The following is a 24,300-nucleotide window of genomic DNA, read 5'->3' as shown; positions in this document are numbered from 1 at the left end:
TCTGGCTGCCAGTAGGGTTTCTTCCAGAAGTTTGCAGTATCCTGGGTGTTTCCTCCAAATAGGTAAGACAGCAGATAAAAACAGCCCAAGTAACTTGGGGACACATAGGCAAAAGCCCCTTTAAGGCAGTGGGAGCAGGGTAATCCTCCTTACAGCTAGTGGGGGTTGGTCGCTCTTTCGGTGTCCCAAGGGGCTGGGGTGGGGGTCGATACTGCAGCAGCCTCAGAGGGAGATGGATAGTTTAACTCCTACTCAGTGGTTAAAAGGGAAGGAGAGAAAGGCTGTTCCCCACAACTTGGAAGGGGAAGAGTCCCCTATCAGTGGATAAAGATAGGGTATATATCGTCCTATGCCCAGCCCCTTTCAGCAGCCAGGAAATGTGTGTAAAGAGCAGACCACTCACTTCTCAGCAGCCTTTTGTTCAAATACATTCGTGTCTCTTAATAAATTGATCCGATTCATTATCTTTACTGTACAGCAGCAGGAAAAGCTCCTGAAAATATATATGTAAAAGGGAAAGTTCAAGGAAAAGCAAAGCTAGTTCTGATTCGGTTGTTTACCATCAATCAGACTCTTGCTTGGCAGGGACTGGATGACTATGAGCCTGAACAAGCTGAAAAGGGGCAGGAAAAGAAGTGGAGGCAGCATTCTTCCTATTTAAAGCTGCATCACTTCAAAAAAGTGTTTGCAGACTGTGACGGAGCTGGTGCTGAAAAAAAGGGGCTTGCAGATTTGTCCTGGAGCTATTGCTGAAAGGAAAAGATCCCACAGCTGACTCCATGGTGCTAAAATAACCTTACATTTTTGCACTTTTCGCTGCCCAGGAGGATACACATGTCTAATATTTAGACATGATGGCAATCTGGGTGCAAACAAGAACTTTTTTCATTCTTGCTGCTTTATTAGGGCAATTTGTAACAATAAAAGCACAAGAAGAATTTCAAGAAGAATTTGAGGGTGGTGAGTTTCCTTTTTTCTTTGTGTGCAGTGTGCTTGTTGCTTAGTTTGGACAATAAGTGCAATAGGAAACATCTGGGATACAGTAATTGTGAGACTTTTTGTTTTAAATGCTGAGAAGGAGGCTGAGAGGTTTGCACATTGGGAATCCGATCGGAAGACAACTGAGATTTTTTAAAAGCTGGAGCTTTTGCACGGTTCCCAAGTCTCTTTGCCTTCAATGCATTGTGTTGCACACGGGGGAGAACAATTAAAGGCAAACTGTTTCTGCGGAGCATTTAGGAATAAACCCTGTTGCCTAGCATTAACTCCGTGTGAGGCTGTGGAGACTGGAAAGTTTCAACAAAAGAAAGTGCTTGGGATGAGACTAAATGCAGTCTCTGGGGTTGGAGACTAGGCTGAACAATCTGAGTTGAGAGAAGTAAAAACAGAAGCCTTGCAGGGTGGAGTCTCTTTGCACTGAGCTGCGTCTGCTTTATTGCATTCTTTCTTTTGGGGGAATACATAAAAATCCTCTCCCTCTTTCCTTCCCAGTGATAGGATTTCATGCAACTCAGTCTTTTCTTGCATGGTACTTCCCCACCCTTTTGACTTCTTATCTGGACAGCGATAGTGTTCTTTAGGATATTTGAAGGCAGGAAGCAAACTTGGTATTTGACTGAAGTGGCATAGCATGTTTTATGTGTCTTTATTTTTAACATCATGGAACAGCAAGAAGGTGATGGATAGTCAGGAAACTTTGTAGTGGCATTTTCTACTATTTTGCCAAATACAGATGCATTGGTGTATTATGTTTCTTTGAAAAGTGTAAAGAGTAGTTATATTTGATCTGGTAAGTGTAGTGCTCTGGGCTGGGTTTCTCACAATATATCATTGCAGAGGTTAATGGGAAAAGAAGTAGAAGTGATGCACAGGCTAAAATTCAAGGCAAATTACAATGATTTTATTGCATCCTATCATGCAGTTTCCTGTTTGTTTTTGGTACGTTTTGTGAATCTGCAACACAGTGCACTGTATAAGTGAGGGGGAATCCAAATCCTGATGAATAAAACAGTGAAACTGGTTTGTAAATGTTTGCAGTCCTGCGAGGGAAAATGAGAAGTTTATAATTCTGTATGTTGTATAAGAAGCCCTATAGAGGGGGCACTTCGTGTAATCTTCGGAGTATATTTCACATGATTGCCATAAACTGGGACATTTTTCAGATATAATGGTTACTATAAAGGAAGAACCCCTTATAAAAACCTAGATGAAGACTATCAGACTATTAAATGAAGAAGATAAAACTTTTAATGTAATTTATGACCTTCTTGTAACTTAAAAATAAAGGCAAATTTTAAATGAGATTTTTGCAGGGATAACACATGCTGTTTATTTGCTTGTTGCTATTATGAGAACTGTGGGCTAAGCCCTTGATGTAACAACATCTATTCAAATGCATTTTATATATACTGAACTTTCAGGAAACAGTAAGATGCCTTTGATAGGCCAGAATGTGAACTGTATTATCATAAATTAACTTCTCTCTTGCATCATTTTCAGTTACTGTTCTTTCTGCTTAAGAATGCAATGGCTTGAATTTAGCTTAATTACATGAGGTAATTTCTCCTGCCATGCTCAGTGTAAAAAAGAACTATTTGGTTATTTGGAAAGAAAATGTGTTTGAATTGAAATGGGGAAGGAAATTCATCCCTATAGTTTGTTCGTATCTTAGGATGGGGCACTTATTATGTATGAAAAATGACACTGAATTCTGATTCAGAGCTTGATTTAGGGCCCAAGCATGCAAGTCACAGTTTAGTTTGTCCTTAATTCACCTTGTTGTCATGCTGGTTACTGCAAGGATCTGAGAATGGTGCTTAGGGTTGTGTACTGTAAAAGATTTGGTACAGGTCTCCTTCCACCTTTTCCTTTCTCCCTTTCCTCGCCTCAAAACTGACTAGGAGTAATAGGAGACGAATGACAGCAGGTGTGTGCTATAGTTCCTAAATTACAGATGTATCTGGAGAAGTGGGGGAGGCATTTTGGAAATCGTAGATTAGAGTGACTACCAGTCTTGCTGCCTTTGGAAAAAATGGAGAACTCTCTGCATTGACATAGCATTCCTACACTAAAAATATAAAATAAATAAAACTGCTACCAACAGGGAGGAATGAAGAAAAACATACAATCTTTGCTAATATATATAACAAAATTGATAAGGGGCTCAGAATGAACGTGTGGAAGGACAGCTAGATTGAAAGTAGTATAGCCGGTAGAAAATTCCTGAATCAACTTCAAAGGATGACGAAGTAGGTGCACTAATGGACTTCAGAAACAACCACCTCATGTACCTATTCTCTGTGATGCTTACAATAGCTTTGCAATGAAATCTCTTTCCCTACAGAATCTTTCTTCCGTGGGGCCAGTGCAAATCATTTTGTTTTGGGAAGGTTGCTCTTGACAAGATTACTTGTGTGGCTGTAGTTATATATGGCAAACACCTGTTAAATGAACATTAAAAATAAGAGATTTCAGACATATGATAAAATAATGGTAGGCCTACTTATGGGACTACCCACCTTAAAGTGTCATTTGGGAGTGCAGTTTGATACTAAGGTGATAAGTGTGCTATGCATGTCTCAGTAGAAAGAATAATACTGGTTGTCAGTCTAAATTCTGTGTATTGGTCCAGGCTAGTTAAGGAGTACAGGAAGGCCAAATGGATCCCACATGATGGCTGGAATTACGGTTATGGGCCATACATAGCCCATGCATGGAGGCAGGAATAAACAGCACTGTGTGAAGTGCTGGAAGATACACACAGTGTTCCCACTCTGGCCTTACAGAGCTCTTCTGATGTTTTTCTTAAAATCTCAGCTCCTGGAGTCATCTGATTACATGGGAATCTCTGCTTCCATTTTTTACAAAAACAGAGATATCTGGATTTTATGGTGGCAAAGGACAGTTGGAAAATATGACCCCTAAGGGCTGTGGCTCTGTCAAGAACAAATTACATGAAACCAATCTAATTTAACCTTTGGCAGAGTTATTGGCTTAGTGGCTGCAGGGAAGCAGTGCATCTTGATTTTAATAAGGCTTCTGATACAGTACCACGACACATTCACATAAGCAAAGTAAGGATATATATATATTCTAGATAAAATCACTATAAGATGGGTGCAAAACTGGTTGAAAGACTATGCTGAAAGAATATTTAACAATGGCTCACTGTTGAACTGGGCTGATGATTCTAATCAGTCTCACAGGAGGCAATCCTGAGTCTGTTATTGTTCAGTGTTTTTCATTAAGAACTTGGATAATGGAGTGCAGAACGTACCTATAATATTTGTGAAAGACAACAAGCTGGGAAGAGGCTGCAGGTGTAATGCTGACAGGTGAAACTCAACCTGGGACCTCTGAAGCTTTGTGCATGAGCCTCTACAACTTGACCTAAAAGCCGGCTTGCTCTCAGTTAAAGCTGATGAAGAAACTCATTCTTTTTCTCTCTGGGTGGTCTATGTGCCACTACATGGCACTATCTGCCACTATAGCACGTTTGTGGGTTACTGAAGCACTTTGGAGGACAGGATTAAATCAGCAAGATGAAATTCAATAAAACAATTGCAAAGTACTATACTTAAGAAGGAAAAATCGGTACACAAATAAAAATGGAGAACACTATTATTCAAGCTAAGGCCTCATCAGTGCCATGAAGGATGAAAAGGATCTAGGAATTATAGTAGATCACAAACTGAAAATGAGTCAACAGTGCAAAGACATTACAAAAAAGGCAAATATAGTTCTGAGGTGTACTAAGAAGACTGTCAAATCTAAGTCATGGGAAATAATTCTCCTGCTGTATACAGCACTGATGAGGCCTCAGTTTGAATAACAGTATTTAATTTTGGGTGCCACACTTTAAAAAAGATGTTGATAATTGGAGACAGGTCAGGTTTGCAAAGCTTTAATCATTTTTGTTTCTGTCTTCTGGACTTTCAGGTAAGGTAAAATCATTGGTCATATTTAGTCTCAAGAAAAGAAGACTGAGGGTGAACTTGATACTAGTCTTAAGGCCTTATCTACACTAAAAGGAAGATCGTTGCTGCTGAGATTGATTTTTCTGGGCTCGATTTAGTGAATTTAGTTAAGACTCACTAAATCAAACTCAAAGAATGCTCCTGCTGGTGTCAAGTGCTCCTGCTTTTGTGAAAGAGTAAGGGAAGCCAATGGGAGCATTTGCTCCCATCTGCCTTCTGCTGTGAGGACACCGCCATGTTTGGTGTTTGGTAAGACGGCTCCGGCTATGTAATCTATGTAGCTGAAGTTGCATACCTCAAACTGAGCTGCTGGGTCGAGTGTAGACCTGGTCCAATATGTTCAGTGCTGTTAGAAAGAGGTGTTCAATTGTACTTCATATATATATTGAAGGTAGAACAAGAATTAATGGGTTTAAATGGAATCTGTGAAAAATCAGAAATTGAATAAAGATTGGAAATGTATTTAAAAAAATCTCATGTTATTTTGGGATCTGGCTCATGATTTATGAACAATTGTAATTGGCATTGCTGCTCCCCCCACATGTGGAACTATGCAGAGAAAATTCTGCAAGGGGACTCTCCCGGAGATTTCTTCCTATCATGGGAGAGGACAGTCTAGTTCAAAGTTATGAAATCCACTTGGAAGAAAGAGAGAGAGACAGAACGTGGTTCATACAAGAGTTGCACATTTGCTGAATACTTGTACAAGATCATAGCTACTGAGGAATTTAAAAATAATTGTGTCCTTTTAGTATTGGAATTTTCACCATAGTGTTTATAAATACAGATTATTACCATAGAAACCTATCATCATCTCACCTCTTGCTCCTTCTCACATGCATCATTTCCTGTTGAATGTTGCGTTGAATTAACTTTCTTAAGTGTTAATGTATTTTAATATTAGCACAGTTAGAATGGATCTTGAAATCTTCGCTCATATAAGATTGCAGGATCAAGTCCATTAATATTGTTTATTAACATAAATTGCAAGGGCCATTATGTTAACTTGTCAAGAACCTACTTTTCCCTTCTTACATTCTTCTCTTTACAAAAATGGGAAAAATAAAATGTCTGCCAAACTGCAGTGATTTTATTATATACTTACACATGAAAATTCAGCTTAGGAACAGCATCTTTTTTCAGTGTGGTCCACCCAGATTTACATCTGGCATCCCTGAGCCATGGAAAGTGAAATGATTTGCCTCTGATCAGGATTAGAACCCAGGCACGGTCTGTTTTCCCCTGTGCTTTGTGTAGACAATTAGACCACACAGCATTTTGTGAGAGAAAAGATACAGTGGGTTAGTGTAGACGAGGGGGGAAGAGGGACACTAATGATTCTGAGGGTAGATAAGAGTGATTATAATGTGACAGTTCTTTTATGTAACTTTTCTCAGTATATATAGAGGCAATGAACTGTGTTTCAAGGAATAAAAAGCAGAGCAAATTCCAGCTACAAACATGTGATCAGTCCTTATATATATATGAGTTCAGATATTTTCAGTTAAGATTCTGTCTTTGTGACTCTGAAGCTTAGAACTTGCTCATTTTTGTACACTCAGTTCTGAAATCTGGAAAAGAACTTCAGAATCTTTAAAAAGTTCAAGATTGTTACTGTGCATTATTCTTTGACTGTATTATTCTCTTACTTTAAGTTAATAAAAGGTGACATTACTTTAACAGCATGAAACAGCAAAAAAAGAACTCTGTTTCATATGGATTGTTCAACAAATAAAAGTATACAGATTGTTTTCTATAGATTGACTCACACTAGTCTTCTTTCCAACATAACTCTTATTAATGTAATTGGGAAGTATACAGACACATGGAAAGGAGAACAGATTCTTTAATATCTGTATTACTGGTCCCCTAATCACATCTAAGTTTAACCATTATACTTATAGTACTCATTTTAAAACACCTTTCTTATTCTGTGTTTCTGAAAATAAGAATGCCTGCTGTTGCCCATTTAGTCCTTTCCCAGTATTCTGTTCTAAACCAAATTGAGCCAGTCATTGTATTTACCAGGAATGCAAGGAATGTTAGGAGCACACTTTAGATAACTTCTCAAAAGCCTATGGAGAAAAAAATATGTAAATATGAGTATGTGCTTTACTCCCTAGCTCTGGGCCAATATGTTTCAGCTGTGGCACTCACAGACCTGAAGCTTTAAGTCCAGACAAAAACCATGAAGAACAGATGTGACTCTTCCAAAATATCTCTGTTAGGGAGTTAAATTCTTTGTTTGTTTCTGTAAAAAATGATATTTCATGGGAGAAACCAATATCCATTGCTATGAAAATGGTTTTGTGTAGGTCATTAACCCATCTGTTATATTTTAGCATAGAATTGTACTTACAGTGTACAACTTTAATAGAAGGTATATGTTGAGGTCCTCAATGTCAACTTGTTCCTTAAAAACCAGGATATAATGTGGTGTGTGTAATTTTGAGTCAGATTCGCCCCCTGTTCAGCCTCACCGAAGTCTTTAATATGTGCTTTCAGTGGTGTGGAGAGCCTTCCTTTTGGATTTGGGAATGTGGAATTTTTGTTTAATAGGCTGATTTGTAGTTATGAAAACAATAAATATGGGAAGCTTTGGATGTGATAAACCATTGGCACTTATGGGAATTAAGAACAAATGTCCACACTGTTACTTATCATGATCTTTTCTAAGTAAAACACATTTCCATTGCCTGCTGTGCTGCTGCTCTCCTCAGCTACGTCTAGACTACAAGCCTCTTTCGAAAGAGAGCGGTCTAGACAGCAGCCAGTATTTTTGAAAAAGAGAGCCACTTTTTCGAAAGAGAGCACCCAGGCAGTCTGGATGTTCTCTTTCAAAAAAGCACTGTTTGCGTTCAATAACGCCTTTTTTTGAGAGAGCACTTTCAAAAAAAGGCGTTATTCCTCGTAAAATGAGGTTTTCAGTGATCGAAAAAACTGCCGCGTTCTTTCGATTTAATTTTGAAAGAACACGGCAAAAGTCTAGACGCAGGTTAAGTTTTTTCAAAAAAGGCCACTTTCTTAAAAAAAAACAAACCCTGTAGTCTTGACATACCCCTAGTTAGAGACAACTTCTGCATTCCATCATCCCACCACCTCATGCTGCTGAAAGTCCATGTGTTAGATAAGCCTGAAGATTAAGAATGACTATCAGAGGGCCAGTGATGTGGTTGATCTCTTATGGATGAGACTCATATTCAGTTATAAGGTTCTCTATTGGATGGTGAAGCTTGGGAGAGGCAAGGATTGGGTTTGGTCCCTAGAGAGGAGAAATGCTGGATAATAACTGGAGCTTTGCTGCAGTTACTTCAGAAATTGTATGGGTTTTTTTTTCTAGTAGCTACCTGCAAAATATTTTAGGTAAAAAAATTGATCTAACAAAGTTGTCTATCTTATTTGGAGAAATTTTTACAATAGTTCCTGTCTCCTTTAATGGAATGTAAGTAACCTCACAGTATTTGGTTTCTACTCTTCATAATTATAGTAACATGGATAGGTGTCAGAGTTTTAATGCTGTGCTTATGTTCTCTTGATGTTATCATGGTGTTTGGCTTTCAGTGTAACAAAGACTATTCCTGTAGTACTGTTGGTTATAACCCATACACTTGTATATAATTCACTTAGAATATTTCTTCCAGGAGTCTAGTTGGGGTAAAATAGACCCAAAATCCAAATATTTACTTCTGGTGAAATAGTGAAACACAAGCTAAAAGTGATTAGGAAACTTTCCTTAAGAACGTCAGAATGCCCATATAGGGACATCCAAAAGTCTGTCTTACCAGTATCCTGTCTTTTGACAGTGGCTTCAGAGGGAATGAAGAGACCCGGTAATCATCAGGTGATCCTTCCTTTTAATGGAACTTCTTTTCCTTTTTCCTGGGCACATTTGCTATTATTGTGAATTTCAGAAGATATTTTGAGTAGACACAAACTAACTGCCTGTGGTTAATCAAATTAAATATGTTTCCTAAGAGATTCTGGAAGAGATTGCTTGGAATACTTGTCACTTCCACTTTCTATTTTGTGTTTTAATGCCTCAGGCATTAAATATCCAAGTAGGTCAGGTTATGAACTAAAGTGTAGAAATTTAGACATAAATCTGTTAGGCAATTTGAGTTAAGACATTTACCTGGTTTTTCACAAATTATTTCTCTACTTCAGTCTATCAAATCTTTAAATATGAGAAAAGTTGAGATAGAGATTAGCTGAAATAAGGATAGTAATTGCTTTCCGGTGACAATTATTTCTATCTCAAGATGTTGTTTCCTTTGCTTACAGTGAGTATTAAAATTGTCAAATCTTGCTGTTCACTCCTGGTTAGACTCCTGGTTAACAGTATCCTGGGGCATAGTAAGTGGTGTTGAAAGAAGGAACAGAAACATTACTACCTCCTGTAGGTTATGATATATAATTAAGGATTATCAGGTACAGTATAGCTGGCCTTTAATGTTCATTGCTAATTTAAGGAAAGAAATTTACACTGACTTATGCTCAAGTGAAATCAAAATCAATCCCAGTGTGCTCCTTTCACTAACTTATTATGTGCTCTTTCTACGCCTTTCTATTTAGCCTTGCTTTCTAAACCTAGCAGCTTCAGAAAACAAATGCTCAGAAGTTAGATGTGTTTCATAGTAAGTGATTGTGGGGGATATTAGGAGTAAGCTCTGAGGAAAGAAAAATGAGCAATGATTTCAAAAAATGGCTAAAGCAAGGTCTCTATTGTTAATAATTTGTGAGAGAAGACATCAATGGATCATAACTATAGATTATGGCTCTGAGTTGGAAGCCAGAAAATCCAACAAGAGAGAGAGTACACTGACTTGGAAGTGTACAATATCAATGGCATAGAAAAATATAATTTGAAATGGGGAAACTTTGGTCACATGGCAGTTGATAAACAAACTTGGAGAATGTGGGTAGCCAAATGTGCTGAAAAGCACTGGATGAACCAAATTTAAAGGTTCTAAAAGATTAGACTCCTACCTGGAAAGATACTCATCTACATAGAAGGATAGTTTATTATTTTTATAAACTGTTACCATGTGTGTCACCTGGGAAATCTAAGATGTAAGCTTTTGGAAGTGATTGTGGATCTGTCCAAAAATCGTGAGGGTACGTGAGCGAGGAGGATCCGAGAACCTAGGCCCCAACCTGAACCTGAATGTCTACACTACAGTTTTTTGGCTCTGTAGTCTGAGCCCCAGGAGCCCAAGTCAGCTGACACAGGCCAACCGCAGGTGTGTTATCGCAGTGTGGAAATGCCCCATAGATCTAGACTAATAAACTGGGCTACAACTCCTTTGCACTCTCTGAAAGAGATTGTAACCCTTGTCTTCAGTCACAGAGTGCAATGGTGTTTGTGTGGTGAGATTACAAATTACAGTGAAGTCATTTTAGGGGAAACAAAATACAGGTCTATGTAGCACTTTAAAGACTAACAAGATGGTTTATTAGATGATGAGCTTTCGTGGGCCAGACCCACTTTCTCAGATCAAATAATGGAAGAAAATAGTCACAACCATATCTACCAAAGGATACAATTTAAAAAAAAGTGAACACACATGAAAAGGACAAATCACATTACAGAACAGAAGGGGGATGTGGGGGGGGGGGGGCAAGGAGTTCAACTCCTTCCTCCCCCCTACATCTCCCTTCTGTTCTGTAATGTGATTTGTCCTTTTCATGTGTGTTCACTTTTTTAAAATTGTATCCTTTGGTATATATGGTTGTGACTATTTTCTTCCATTATTTGATCTGAGGAAGTGGGTCTGGCCCACGAAAGCTCATCATCTAATAAACCATCTTGTTAGTCTTTAAAGTGCTACATAGACCTGTATTTTGTTTCAGCTACACCAGACTAACACGGCTACATTTCTACCACTATTTTAGGGGAAAGAAACTGCAAACTTCATTTCCCCTCCCCCACCTTCAGATTTACAAAATCAGCGTATGACGGGAATATGGTATATGTAGTACAGGTTGAACTTCTCTAATTGAGATTTTCCTAGTCCAGCAACACCACTGGTCCAGCATTGTCAGTGACCTCACAGGTGCACCAGGGCTGGAGCACTCAGAGAAAAAATGGCAGGCTGGAACCAGGAGCATTGCTGGACTAGGGGGCTGTGTCTACACTGGCCACTTATTCCAGAAAATCAGCCGCTTTTCCGGAATAACTTGCCAGCTGTCTACACTGGCCCCTTGAATTTCTGAAAAGCACTGACGATCTACTGTAAAATCATCAGTGCTTTTCCAGAAAAACTATGCTGCTCCCGTTCGGGCAAAAGTCCTTTTCCGGAAAACTGTTCCGGAAAAGGGCCAGTGTAGACAGCACAGATTTCTTTTCCGCAAAAAAGCCCCGATCGCGAAAATGACAATCGGGGCTTTTTTGCGGAAAAGCGCATCTACATTGGCACGGACTCTTTTCCGGAAAAAGTGCTTTTCCAGAAAAGCATCCTGCCAATGTAGACACACTTTTCCCAGAAATACTTATAACGGAAAACTGTTCCGTTTTAAGCATTTCCAGAAAAGGGTGCCAGTGTAGACGTAGCCGGGAAGAATGGAGCTCCTACTCTCTGGCTGGATGAAGCAATGGAGTCCTGGTGACTGGAGCAGCCTGCAGCTGGAGCAGCGGAGGTGTGACACCCCTGGTCTGTAGCAGTGGAGCTCTGGAGGGGCTGGTAGCTGGAGCAGGAGCCACAGTTCAAGAACAACAGAACCCTGAGAGGAAGGGGGGCAAGGCTAGAAGTGGAGAGGCTGGCACGAAACACCCCATGTCTGGTAAATTCCCTGGTTCAGGTCCAAGGGTGCTGGACAAGAGAGCTTTAACCTACAATAATATTGTTAATTAAGCATTTGACAAAAGCCCATGAAATTTTAGACTCAAGACTGATTAATGTTGGCTTGAATATGAACTCTGCATGGGTTGTGAGCTGGCTAAGCAATGAGATTAAAGATGAAAGTCTTCTATTTAGATGGAAGAGGAGTCCTGTGTGTGTAACATCAGAGGGATCTCTCTTAGGTTCTAATTTTGTAGAGAGCTTCAGTAATGGCCTGGAAGAAGAGAGAAACAGCACGTTAATGCAATTCATAGATGTTACAAAAAGAGTTGTTGGAAAAGATTGAAGTATGGGCAGAAAATAAGATCAGAGTCAGTTCAGAAAAATGCAAGCTGTCATAATTCAGCTGGGGAAAAATAACCCGAAACATGTGTCAGCTTGTGAAGTGCTGAAAGATACTTGAGCATGCTATTGGACAGAAAATTAGAGCAGAGTTTGCAGTGCAATACAGAAGCAAAAGAAAGTAAAACTATGGCTGCTATCCTGCTCTCTGCTACATGGCACAGAGTGAAGACAAATATTATTAACATGTTCAGGATGGACAGAAAATAATAGGGTAGAGGAGCTGAGTCTTTTATCTGGCCTTGAATCAGCAGAAGCCCTCCTGCCCACAGAGTATGTGGAAATTTTGGGGACATGGCCTGGTGAAACTGGAGAAACATGTATGAATACTATCCTAGCCAGCCATGGATTTTGCAGCATTACATTGCTATTCATGCTATCCTACACATGCACATATTTTCCCAGCTGAGTACTAGAGCAGATCTGGGAGGAGGAGCCACAAGAAAACATGGAAGGGTAATGTGATGACTGGTGTGTATATGTAGTCTTCCTGCTTTTGCTTCCTGTACTTTTTCCTGTTTTCCTGGTTTCTGCTCTCTGAATGCAGTGTTCCTGTTCCTGTGCAGTTCTGCAGGGCCAACAGCTATATACCTGCTATTTGGACAGTGATGTTTTGTTTCGACTGTTGCTGATTTAACTGATTTGATCCTGGTTATTACATGTGTTGATTTGCCACCTACATGCATATCGTGCTTAGATTTTCTAATGGTTTAATGCTGTTTTGAGGTGCATCAGAGCACAACAGACAAGAAATTGTTATGGATGTGTAGGATGTGAGATAGGGATTCCGAAGGATCCTCAGTGTCTGTGTGATTGGGAGGATGACAACTCTGGGGCACTTAAGAGTTATAATAGTTTGTATTTTCCATTGTTTTTTTTAAAAAAAGCCATAGGCATGGTGTATTGGTTTTTATTCTTCTATTTATTTCCATGAAAGTGGGTAAACCAACACTTTGAAATAATAATAAATAAAAACTTCAACATTTAAAAAATGAGTAGTCCTGTGGCACCTTAGACTATAATACACACACACCGTGTATTTATTTTTGTTAACCTCTAAGGCTATGTCTACACTGTGGAGCTATTTTGGGATATCGGAAGTATCCTGAAATAGCTATTTCGTGTCTTTTGAGCGTATCAGTTACTTCAAAATATATTTTGAAATAACGGGTGCACTATTCCAGCATCTCTGTAACCCTCATTCCATGAGGCTTAAGGGACATTTCAAAATAAGCTATTTTGAAATTACCTCAAAATAAGCTACACAATTTGCATAGCGCGTATTGTGTAGATTACTTTGAGGTATTGGTGCAGTGTAGACACACTGTAAGGTGCCACAGGACTACTTGTTTTTAAAGTTACGCACTAACTCGGTTACTCCTCTGAGACTTTCCAACATTTCAGTTGTCTGTGCCACACAGAAAAATGTATCAATATTCTAAAGGAAAGGCTGAAATATATGTTGATGCTTTTCAACTAAGTATCACTCTTATAAATGAGCCAAGGCACCCCAAGAGTAAGAGTTGCATAAAGTTCAGTCTATTCCTACAGCTCTCACATCCACAGAGCAGGCATGCCGAATGGAAGGAAAGCCAAACCAAACTGATAATATATATTAAGTCTTTCTTGGGGCCTACTACTCTTGACAGTGTCCATTTAGGAATGTAAGGCCTTAAAATAATATTTCTGCTGGGTCTCTGATATAATGAAATTAAAGCATAATGCACATACTTCACATCTCATGAGACAAATGCTTACTGATTTGTTGGCTACGATATACTGGATTAAATACTCTTTAAACTACTACTTGCATTGGTTGATGACTGATATTGGAGTGATGATAGTTCTCAAAAAAAATTCTAGAGCCATTATGGCTGATGCTTTAATAGTCCTAATATTAAATGATAGTATTACCATGTTTTGTATTATGGCATTAAGTACAGTATAGTCTCACATTTTTGCCATGGAAGTCCCGTATAAATATTTTACTTGCTAAAATGTTTTGTTTTAAAGAAATTGAAATATATTAAAACTATAATGATGTGATTTTAACTTTACGTTGCACATATTAAAAAGATATAAAGCTGTATGTAACCTCCCAAATCCATTTCAAATATGCTTAATTTATAATTTCCTAACATCATCAGTGCCTTTTAGCTTGAGCTTCCAAGTCACCAACATGGCTACTTTAAATTCTTCAGAGGTAATCAGAAATATTACCTGCTGATTACTTGCTGGATAGTAAAACTTAGATCAGTGTATTAAAGTTTGGTTTTAAATGGAAGGATAAAGACCCTGAATTCTCCAAGGAATACAATATTCTATAGCCAGGGAGTATGTGGAAAGATTTTTTAAAGCTAATACAGTGTTTTAATGAGGTTTGCCTGGGAACTACTTTTTAAAACAAATGCATCTCACTGGTGAAAATGATAGAGGATGATTTCCAGATGTTTAAATGCTTGTTTTGGCAAAAGTCACAGAATATGGAAACATGTGCTGGCAAAAAAAGGAAGAAAGGAAGTGAAGCATTGATGTAAGAGACACCAAGCATTGAGACAGGCAAAGCATACAGAACATGGAAAATGGAGACATGTGGGAGAAGGAAGAGCCAACAAATTAGTATGGGTATTCTGATAACACTGAATATTAAAACTATTTTATAATTTAAAGCATCATACTGTGAAAACTTTAAAATCGCTAGTGTGATTATCAGTGTATTTTCTTGTGACAATTTTTTTCACACTTTCAAGTGAAAAGGTGGATGTAGAGGTTTAAAAATTTAAGTTAAATTTGCATGTTGTAGGTATTATATGTGATGTTTTGCTATGGTTTGATTTTATACCCTTGGAGTACGTGATAATATCTTTTTGCATGAGTTTGTATGATGCCTAACACAATGTATCAATGATTCTGACTGAAGTTTTTGTGTGATATAGTGTTACATGTATTAAGAAGTAACAGTAATGATGTAATACTGCTGTGGGTATAGCCTGCAGGCAGCAGCTAAACCTCAAAAATAATTCAGTCTGTCTACGTCCACACCGAGGAACTACTTTGGGATACCGGAAATATCCTGAAATAGCTATTCTGCCTCTTTTCAGCAAGCCCATTATTTCGATATATAACGGGCTCATATTCCAACGTTCCTGTAAACCCCGTTCTTCGAGGAGTACAGGATGTTTCAAAATAGTGCTCTATTTCAAAATGTGGCACTGTGTAGACAGTGCCAAATTTCGAAATAAGCTCTTTTGAAATTAACTCGAAATAAGATATGCAATTTGCAAATTGTGTACTTATTTCAAGCTATGGGTGCAGTGTAGACACACCCTCTGAGTTTACTGTAGTATATCAGCTTTTACTGAGGAGAGGCACAGTTCACAAGAAACATACACTTTCCAAGATCTAACTGCCTACACACACAGCCAAACAAAATGCATGACTGTCTGTAATAGTGCTTTCTGTTGATTGCCAAGAATATTTCAGCATACATCACCTTTTGTCTTGCTCTCAAATGTAGTGATCTGTTTGATTATCAGAACCCAATTCTTATAGACAGCTGAGAGATCTACTTGGTAATGGAAGACCCAGTCTGAATCCCAGTGAAACAGACTCCGGTTAACTTCTGTGTGGAGTTAGACTGAGATATGAAGTTCTGTTCCAGCACAGCATTTAAACATGCTTAACTTCTATACTGGACTCTCAGATTGTAATTTCCAGAATTCTTGTGTTCATCATTGTATTCTAAAATATAAAGTATGAGGGTGAGAATTAGAGCAGAAGTATAAAGTAGCAAAAAAAGGAAGGGGAGAAATTGTTGCGAGCTATAGTAATTCCTTATTTATTAATGGCTTTTTCAAAGATGGAAAAAATGAACCAGATTTTATGTTTAATGTATATAATGGTTAAAAATCTGCCAGGTCTATCTGCAATTAGGAGTCAGACTGAAGATCACTGCATTAAGCTCTATTGATTGAGTGGAAGTATGAGAGCCTTGGAAATTTGTGAGCTTGCTGGCTTGTTTTTCACTTTGGAATTATGGAAAATCCAACCTGCTGGTTTTTACATTATTTTTAGAAATGCAGACCAAACCGTTAGGGATTGTACACAAATAATCCAGCTATAAATAGCTGCTATTTATTCCATAAATCTAAATCTAAATCTAAATCACAAATCTAAAAAAAAGGCATTTTCTGTAATTTGACAAACAAACAAAAATGTCTTCAGAATTATTAAAAAGGAGGTAAAAATCCCATGTAATGTTTAATTTGGGGCTTCACGATCACCACAATTAGCTGTCTACTGCACTGAGGTCCCTTAAGGTATGTCTACATTAGCCTCTTAGTTTGAACGAGGGAGGCTAATGTAGGCATTCGAAGTTGCAAATCAAGCCCGGGATTTAAATATCCCGCGCTTGATTTGCATCTTCCCGGCCTGTCACCATTTTAGAAATTTACAAGTCTGGACTAACTGCCCGTGTCTACATGCGGCAGGGACCCAGTAGTTCGAAATAAAGTCCTAGTTCAAACTACCTGTTATTCCTCCTGGAATGAGGTTTAACAGGTAGTTCGGACTAGGGCTTTATTTCTAAGTACCGGGTCCCTGCCACGTGTAGATGCGGGCAGTTAGTCCGGACTTGTAAATTTCTAAAATGGTGACCAGCTGGGAAGATGCAAATCAAGCGTGGGATATTTAAATCCTGGACTTGATTTGCAACTTCGAATGCCTACATTAGCCTCCCTAGTTTGAACTAGGGGGCTAGTGTAGACATTACAGTCTTGCAGTAGAAGTTGAGTAAAATTACCTTATCAAATGGGAAGTTTTTAAATGGAATCAGTGTGACGCAGAACAATATATTATTATTATTGGTTGGGACACTACCAACTTAGCCACTGAAGGTGCAAATAGCTCTTTGTGTGGACTCCCATGTCAGGAAGGATACTATCCATTGACCTTGATTCTTATCTGCTTCGTTTTAACTACCCTGTCTTCGGATACTTACTGATTCCCTCTGCTCTCTGTCTCTTACATCCTTCCTTTTTTCTCTCCTCCCTCCCCTTCCCCTCTCCTATTTATTTTGGGTGTGCACATTTAAACTCATAACTCTGGTCATCTGTAGAAGTGGGCTATGCCCACAAAAGCTCATGATACCATCTACATGTTTTGTCAGTCTATAAAGTGCTACCAGACCATTTGTTGTTTTTTTCAATATATTATAGTTAAGAATCAGAATTTTGATACCTGCATAAAACACTGAAGTTATACATGTGCAATATATAATGAATGAAAGGTACACTAGAATGTTCATAAGTGAGGTAGGCGAATCAAATAGTTCATGAAGGCCTAAAGATGTGTATACAGTAAAAATTAGGAACACATTGAATTGCAGAACTTGAAGAAAAGTTCTATTAAGTTATTCAGTTAATTTCCCTGCCAATCCATGATTGTTTTCTACAGTTCAAGAAATCTCACTAGTTTAGACTGCTCAATTAAGATTTAAACCTGGGTCCAGTTCCTGTGTATACCAAAGAGCCACTTCTTTGATTACTGAGAGGTTTCCTTTGAAATCCATAAGGATCTCTCTTATTTGAGCTTTCAATGCAGTGCTGCTTTGAAAATCTAAAACTTTTGTCCTTCATATCCATACCACGGTTACATAAAATCCTGTAGATTTTTTTCTTCTAGTAATGTCTGACACTCTCTCTCTTCAGATTTCTCATATTTGCCCCTGTTGAGAACTGTAATGTAAAACATTTTCATGGAGGATTTTTAAGCCCTGTGGGTAAGCAAGTAAGGAAGGATCATGTAGCATCCAATTGTAAATTGTTCATACTACAGAAGTTTTCATTATTAATATGTTTTACTGTTTTTAAAACTTTGAAATATTTTAAAAGTGGGGATAAGCTGTTACTTTCTTTGTAGTTTTGTTCCACTGTGTTCGGTCTGTTTCTTTGAGGCTATGTGTTGGTTTCCTAGGAAACAGCTGCAGCATGGAATTTGTCTGTTTTACAGATGCTGTCTGAGACATAAATAGTTTGTGCCATACATGCTTGAATATGATGCACTGAGAAAGTAAATGCTTAATGATTTAGGCCCCAGTTCAGCAAAGTACTTAAGAGCTGTACTTCATGCACATGAATAATTCCACTGACTTCAGTGGGAATACACATACCTAAATTCACACATATTCTTAACTACCTTTCTAAATGGATACTCAGTGTGATTTTTCTTCTTGTGGCTTTTTATTTTTTTCAATATAATATTGAACATTCAGGAGGTTATTCTTGTGGGAAATGTATTTGGTTAGGAAAATGGCAGAGCAATGTGTTAATTTAGTTACAATAGGGTAGATAGTATTAATTGTGTTGTGATGTTCCTACTAACCATGCTGGAATAACAGAATACAAGTATAGGCAGAGATGATTTCCAACTACTATTGCATATGGGAAGAATGTTAAATGTACATTATTTTTGAATATGGAAAGTTTGCACAATTTTAATAATGAAACCCCAAACAAGGCAACACGATCCTGGTTGTGAATTTTGTTAGAAATAAAAAACTTGGTTGAAGTTTATGTGATTTTGAATGAAGCAGGGCCCACTAACTGACTGAGTTGCACTTTGAGTTTTGTAGTTCATTCAAATTTAAAAGTGAAAGTATCAAAAGTGAGTGACGATTTGCTGAGTATGAAAGAACAGATATGTACTGAATACTGGAGATGAACCAGTTGAAAAACACTAAAAGTGCCTACCTAGGGAAAGCTGAGGTTCTAGCGAAAGCCAGAGGTACCTGCAATGCAATTGCAATGAGCTGTTTGAAACATTCATCATCCACAGTTGTAGTGGCACCCAGAAGTACCAGAGTTTTATGAGCCCATTCCTGGAGTGCAGAGAGCAGGAGAGTGTTGGCTGCATTGGGAAAGATACTGTCCACTTAGGGTATGTCTGTGCTGCATTGTAGACCTGGATCTGTGGGGCCTGAGCTTTTGGACTTGGGGTTTCTAAGTCCATGCGTGAGTATCCACATGGGGTTGACAGCTGTTGGACTTGGTATCCCGGCAACACTAATGCATCTTTACAGCACTACTCACCCCTTCTGACTTGGGTTTTGACTTGACCTGTGTCCACTCTGCAAAAAGGCATAGGCCCGAGTCTCAGTAGTATCAGACTATGTGGATAGAAGCGGGGCTTGGGCTCAAACCTGGCTTAGTGTGCAGTGCAGATATACCTCAGAGCACTGTCTTCTCTAGGCCTCCTATTGGAGCACTGACCACAGTGGGCTTGCATTGGCCTTTGAAAGAAAAAGCCTTTTCTGATGTGACAAGCATTCTCCTGCCTATCCACCTTCTAGGGCAGGAATCTCACAAGGATGAATTTATGAAACAAGTATCATTATATGGGGTTGTAACTGTAACCCTTCTGCCAGGTGGAGCTCATAGCAGCTAGGGCCAGGTTCAGCATCGAGGAGTCCTCTCCATCCATCCAGAACTAGCTTGAGCCCCCAGCTCATAATTGGGGAAATTCTCACACCACCCTTGGGAGCCTCCGGGAGGCAATGCTTCCCCACTTACGAGCATACAGTCTGAGCATAGAAAATACATTTTTAATAAAAGGGGGGGGGGGGAGAAATAACTTGGCATTAATTTGGTGAAACATTGCAAAGTCCATGAACAAAATATGAATGAAAGTCCCATCCCAAATAGGTTGGGTGAAGGTCCTTTTGTTTTATAGGTTCCCAAGTCCAGAATTGCATCCTCAAAATTCACCTCCCATCTTGGGTGGGGAAAAGTAAAGAGGCATCTTACTCAGTCTGCTGGCCATGTGGCTTGGGTCACCTCTCTGCCATCACCGCGCTGGGTGTTCATTATGTCTCTCCACCCCACCCATTTGCTGCCATCCACTCTTTGGCTATGACATCTGTCCATCAGCCACTGGTGATTTCAGCTCTCAGCAAGCAGGGTAGAAGTACAACTCCAATACAATTAACATAAGAAAAGAGGCACCTAATGATACCCATTTAGCAATATTCTTTGAAGGAGGGCTTGGGGAGAGGGACAGGTCAAACCAGTCCAGGCAGGGGAAGCCATATAGCAGGGATGGGGAACCTTTTTTGGGTTGAGGACCACTAATCCACAGAAAAATCAGGCAGGGCCGCACACAAGTGAGAAGCACAAAACCCTCACTGACATTGATATGGCCTTAGACTGAGCAAAGACAGTCCCTACATTCCCCTCACACACAGAGCCTGGAGGGCCCAACCTAGCAGATTTTGTGTGCTTCAGCCCCACAGAGGGGCAGCAGTGGGGTGGAGTGCCAGCTGGGCTCTCCAATGCAAGAGGGGGCCATGAGCCTCAGGGAGCCAGATCCAGACAAGCCGGGAGCTACATCCAGCCCCGAGGCTGAGGTTTCCCACCCCTGCCATATAGACTCCTCATCAGAATAACCTTACCTTACTTCTCTGAAAGTCGAGCTCCTGTGTAGCAAGGCTCTTTCTGCTAACTGTGAGCCGTTTCCTTTGGAACAATTTGGTAACCATATAGCTATCCCTGCGTTTAATACAAACTTAGCTGGTGTTGGGTCACAACTTTAGTTGATTACAGTGAACAAAATACCACTCCATCTGCTGAACATCTAACAAATGTCAGCAAAGCAGGAACAAACTGTATTTAGACACAGCCAGGGTGTGTCTCCACTTCCAGCTAGCTCTAAGGACACATTCCATCAGATCCTGCTTACACAGCTCAAATCTCCAAATACAGTCTGATATAGAGGGATAGAGTCTGCCTCCCTTACTTGTGTTTGCTATATGAGAAGCCTCATTTATTTTACTGAGAGTACTTGGACAGTATGATACTACAAACATGAGTACAGATAGCAGAGTCTGGCTCAGGCTACTAAACTCTTTCCCAACGTGACTCGATATGTTAAAAGTCATACTCTGATAGGCCTGCTCATCTTGCCTAAAGACATGGTGTGCCTGTAAGGCAAAAAGTTAATTGTATTAACTAAGGTATAAGCATATTGTCACAAGTGGGTGGCCCCTATGAATGAAGCAGAGCCAGCTCACTTGTGCCAGCACTTAGGGGGCAGCATCTGAGGAAGAGACCCAGTGAGAGAGAGAGAAAAACAAACCCAGTAAAAAGAACCCTGATGAGCAGATGTCCCTGTGAATCAGAGAACACTGGTTCAGTTGGGAAGGTCAGGTGAGGGCTGCCAGGAATGAGTAAAGTGGTCAACCGCTAAAAGGTAACACTCCCAAGCCAGAGATCCAGGGCTGGAGAACGCTGACCGCAGAAGGAGCAGCAGAAGGAATTGCTTTACTGATTCTAAGCTGAAGAGTTGGAACAAAGGTTGTAGAGGGCTGAAGACAGGGGATCAGTGAGTGTGCTTATTCACTGACATTTCACAGACTTGGAGAGTTCGACTCAGGAGCTGTGTGAGGGCCAGAAAGAATAAGAGAGAGAGGTGTGGGGATTCCTGCTGGAAAGAGCATGTTTTCACGTCAGTTAAAAGGGGTGAGGTGGCTGTTCTGGTACAAGGATGGGAAGGACTGCCAGAGGGTCAGGGCATGGCTGAAGGTGTCCGTATGGGGCATGTGGGATGTCACCTGACAAGACGTAGGGTGATCTTAATGATTATATGCACTGAGGATGACCAATGGAATTTATATTGGGACTTTTATTACAAACTATTTTGAACTTTGTTAGTAAAATCCACATTGGTGGACTAGAAGACAAGCTTTCATGGTGTTACTGGGGCCCCTGAAAAGGGAAACAGAGGCAGGTGCCCTTGTGTTGTGGCTATTGCATAAGGATGGAGGCCCACTCTGTTAACAACTGTGTTATCTGGGTTTGCTATCTGGGCCCAATGAATTTTCTAAACAACAATTAAGTTCCAGGATTTTGCAGCCTCATCTCATGGTAAATCATTCTGTCAACATTTTGTGATAATACTTGATTGCACACAAAAGGAATTATTCTGGACTTTGTTGTTTAAAGAGAATTACGAAACACTGCTGTGGCAGTTGGACTTATTAAAATGTATTCCAGCATAAATATTGGTCATCTTGGAATCTTACGTAAAATCTGTTTTCTAGTGTATCCTGTTCTTTCTACTATCAGCAGAGGAGGAGAACATGGATTTGTTGCATCTTTTTTATTCCCTCAGCAAAACAAAATAAAATTACTGAAAGTTCATGAAGAGACTCATTTCTTGATTTTCAGTTATTCATTTAAAATGGAATCAAGGTTTGGAGCTTGTTTAGCCTAAAGGCACACTTTTGCTGAAACTGGTTTCCAACAATTTTTTGTTGGAACAGTGCTGCCAATTCATAGTTCTGGAACAGGGAATAGATATTGGAGTTACTTTTGTGGAGTTTTGTTTCATTTAAAGTTGTCTTTATCTTGCTTTCTGTTCTTTTTTATTTTTCTTTCTGGAGCTTAAAGCCTGAAAATCCTTCCTGAATGATGTAAAATTTATTATTTTCTAAGTCATTTGTTTAAACACTAGAACACAGCTCCGGATGTAATGTAAACACCAGAAATCTGGTGCTCCTACGTTTGCAGATAACATTGGGTTTTGCAATTGTTTGTTTAAGGAACTGCTGGTAGTTCCCTAAGGACATTTGTCACCTCTCTGGCAAAACAAATTGCTCATAATTATGAGTTCTGCTGACACCTGTGTGGTTGTGTGGTTTTGGACATAGGGCATCTTTGGACTGGATTCTGTCAGCCCCTGCTTCGAGTCAAAAACTTTGTTTTTGTACTAACAGGTATACATTATAAGTGGACTTCGATACATCTCTTTTGACTGGTGTAAAGAAAGTTGGCCAGATGTTCTGATGTGTCTCTGTGTGTGCAATGACTCTAGAAATGATGGGCATAAGTCATAAGATACTAATGAGTTTGTCTCAAGAAGGACACTGATATCTAGTTACATCACAAGCAGGGAGGTTATAAAAATTAACTCTAATTTTGGGTATTACACTTTTTTGGGGTGCTCAACATTTTAGCTAAGTAAAATTGCACACCGTCCTTTTTGGGAACCCAAACTTAAAAGCCACTTTTGGGAACTTCAGTCGAACAGATGTGCCCAAGATTCCAGAGGAAGTTTGTAGCAAAGCTGGAATTAGAATTTAGATACCCTGAGTCTCAGTCCTCTACTTTATCACAAGGCCTTCTTCCATCTAAAGATGATACTTTGAAAGGGGTCATTCCTCTTTGGCCTTCCTCCCACATGGAAAGCATGTAGAGGCCCGTTTCCACACATCTTCATTCTTGAAGATGGAATTGTCATCACATAGCCTGCCTGTGGGGCAATGTTTTTCTTTCACTCACTTTGACACACAGAGTAAACATAATGGATTTTCCAGGGCCTGTGGTAACACGATCTGTGTTGCATTATCAGCAGCCAAAACTGCTTGCAAAGTCCATGTTTTCATTGCCTTTATTTTCTGGCATAGCAGATGATTAAATGTAAGGTAGTGTGTGGTGCCACTAGGCACTGATACACCAGAGGAACTTCCTTCAGAAAGAGATGTCACGAGCATATGCTGTGCAGTCTACATGGAAGCATTTGCTATTTGCCTGCTACCATGTCCAAGGGGAGGGATCTGTTTCAAACTCAAACATGCCTGCATGTGTTAGGCCAAACAGCTAAGACAAAAATCAAACACATTGTAACTTCTTGTGATTCATGTTTAATCTGGATAAAATATATAGACCCTCCCCCCTCCCCACACATGTCTCCCAACAGAAAGCTTAGACTCTGGAACATGCTTGTCCCTCTTTCATCAGAAAAAACTTGAATATGGTGACTTTTAGGGCATTCTTTATATTATACCAGGATTACCCTGAGGAAGTAGGTTGGTTTGCATAAAAGTCGATAGCAAAAGAAGGATTTCACTATTGGATAAAGAAGATGCTCTTTGAATTTTGACTCATTTGAATTCTATATGTGATTTTGTAGTCTGTACAGGGTCCTCCAACAGTTTTAAATAAATAAATGACATTTTGTTTCCCCCATACAAAAATGTGCCTCAAGGGGAAGCATTTTTGATCTGATCCTAATGGAATAAAATTTGAAAGTGTATTTCAAATACATCTTAAAGAAATACGCTAGCTTCTCCACTGTGTATTGTACTGCCT

The 24,300-nt window shown here is 39.4% G+C and overlaps 1 protein-coding gene across 1 annotated transcript in view; it reads left to right on the top strand.

The window, feature by feature from the left end:
- Nucleotides 1-641: 641 nt before the first annotated feature.
- The window catches only part of COL5A2 (collagen type V alpha 2 chain), a 204,759-nt gene continuing 181,100 nt past the window's right edge, over nucleotides 642-24,300 (top strand). Inside the window, exon 1 of the mRNA XM_006115382.4 lies at nucleotides 642-960. Coding sequence (XP_006115444.2) covers nucleotides 852-960 — 109 coding nt within the window. The 5' untranslated portion in view covers nucleotides 642-851. The remainder of the gene's footprint in view (nucleotides 961-24,300) is intronic.

This window comes from Pelodiscus sinensis, chromosome 7 (genome assembly GCF_049634645.1).
Source record: "Pelodiscus sinensis isolate JC-2024 chromosome 7, ASM4963464v1, whole genome shotgun sequence".
Taxonomy (NCBI): Eukaryota; Metazoa; Chordata; order Testudines; family Trionychidae; genus Pelodiscus; species Pelodiscus sinensis.
This window is presented reverse-complemented; position numbering and strand designations above follow the sequence as displayed.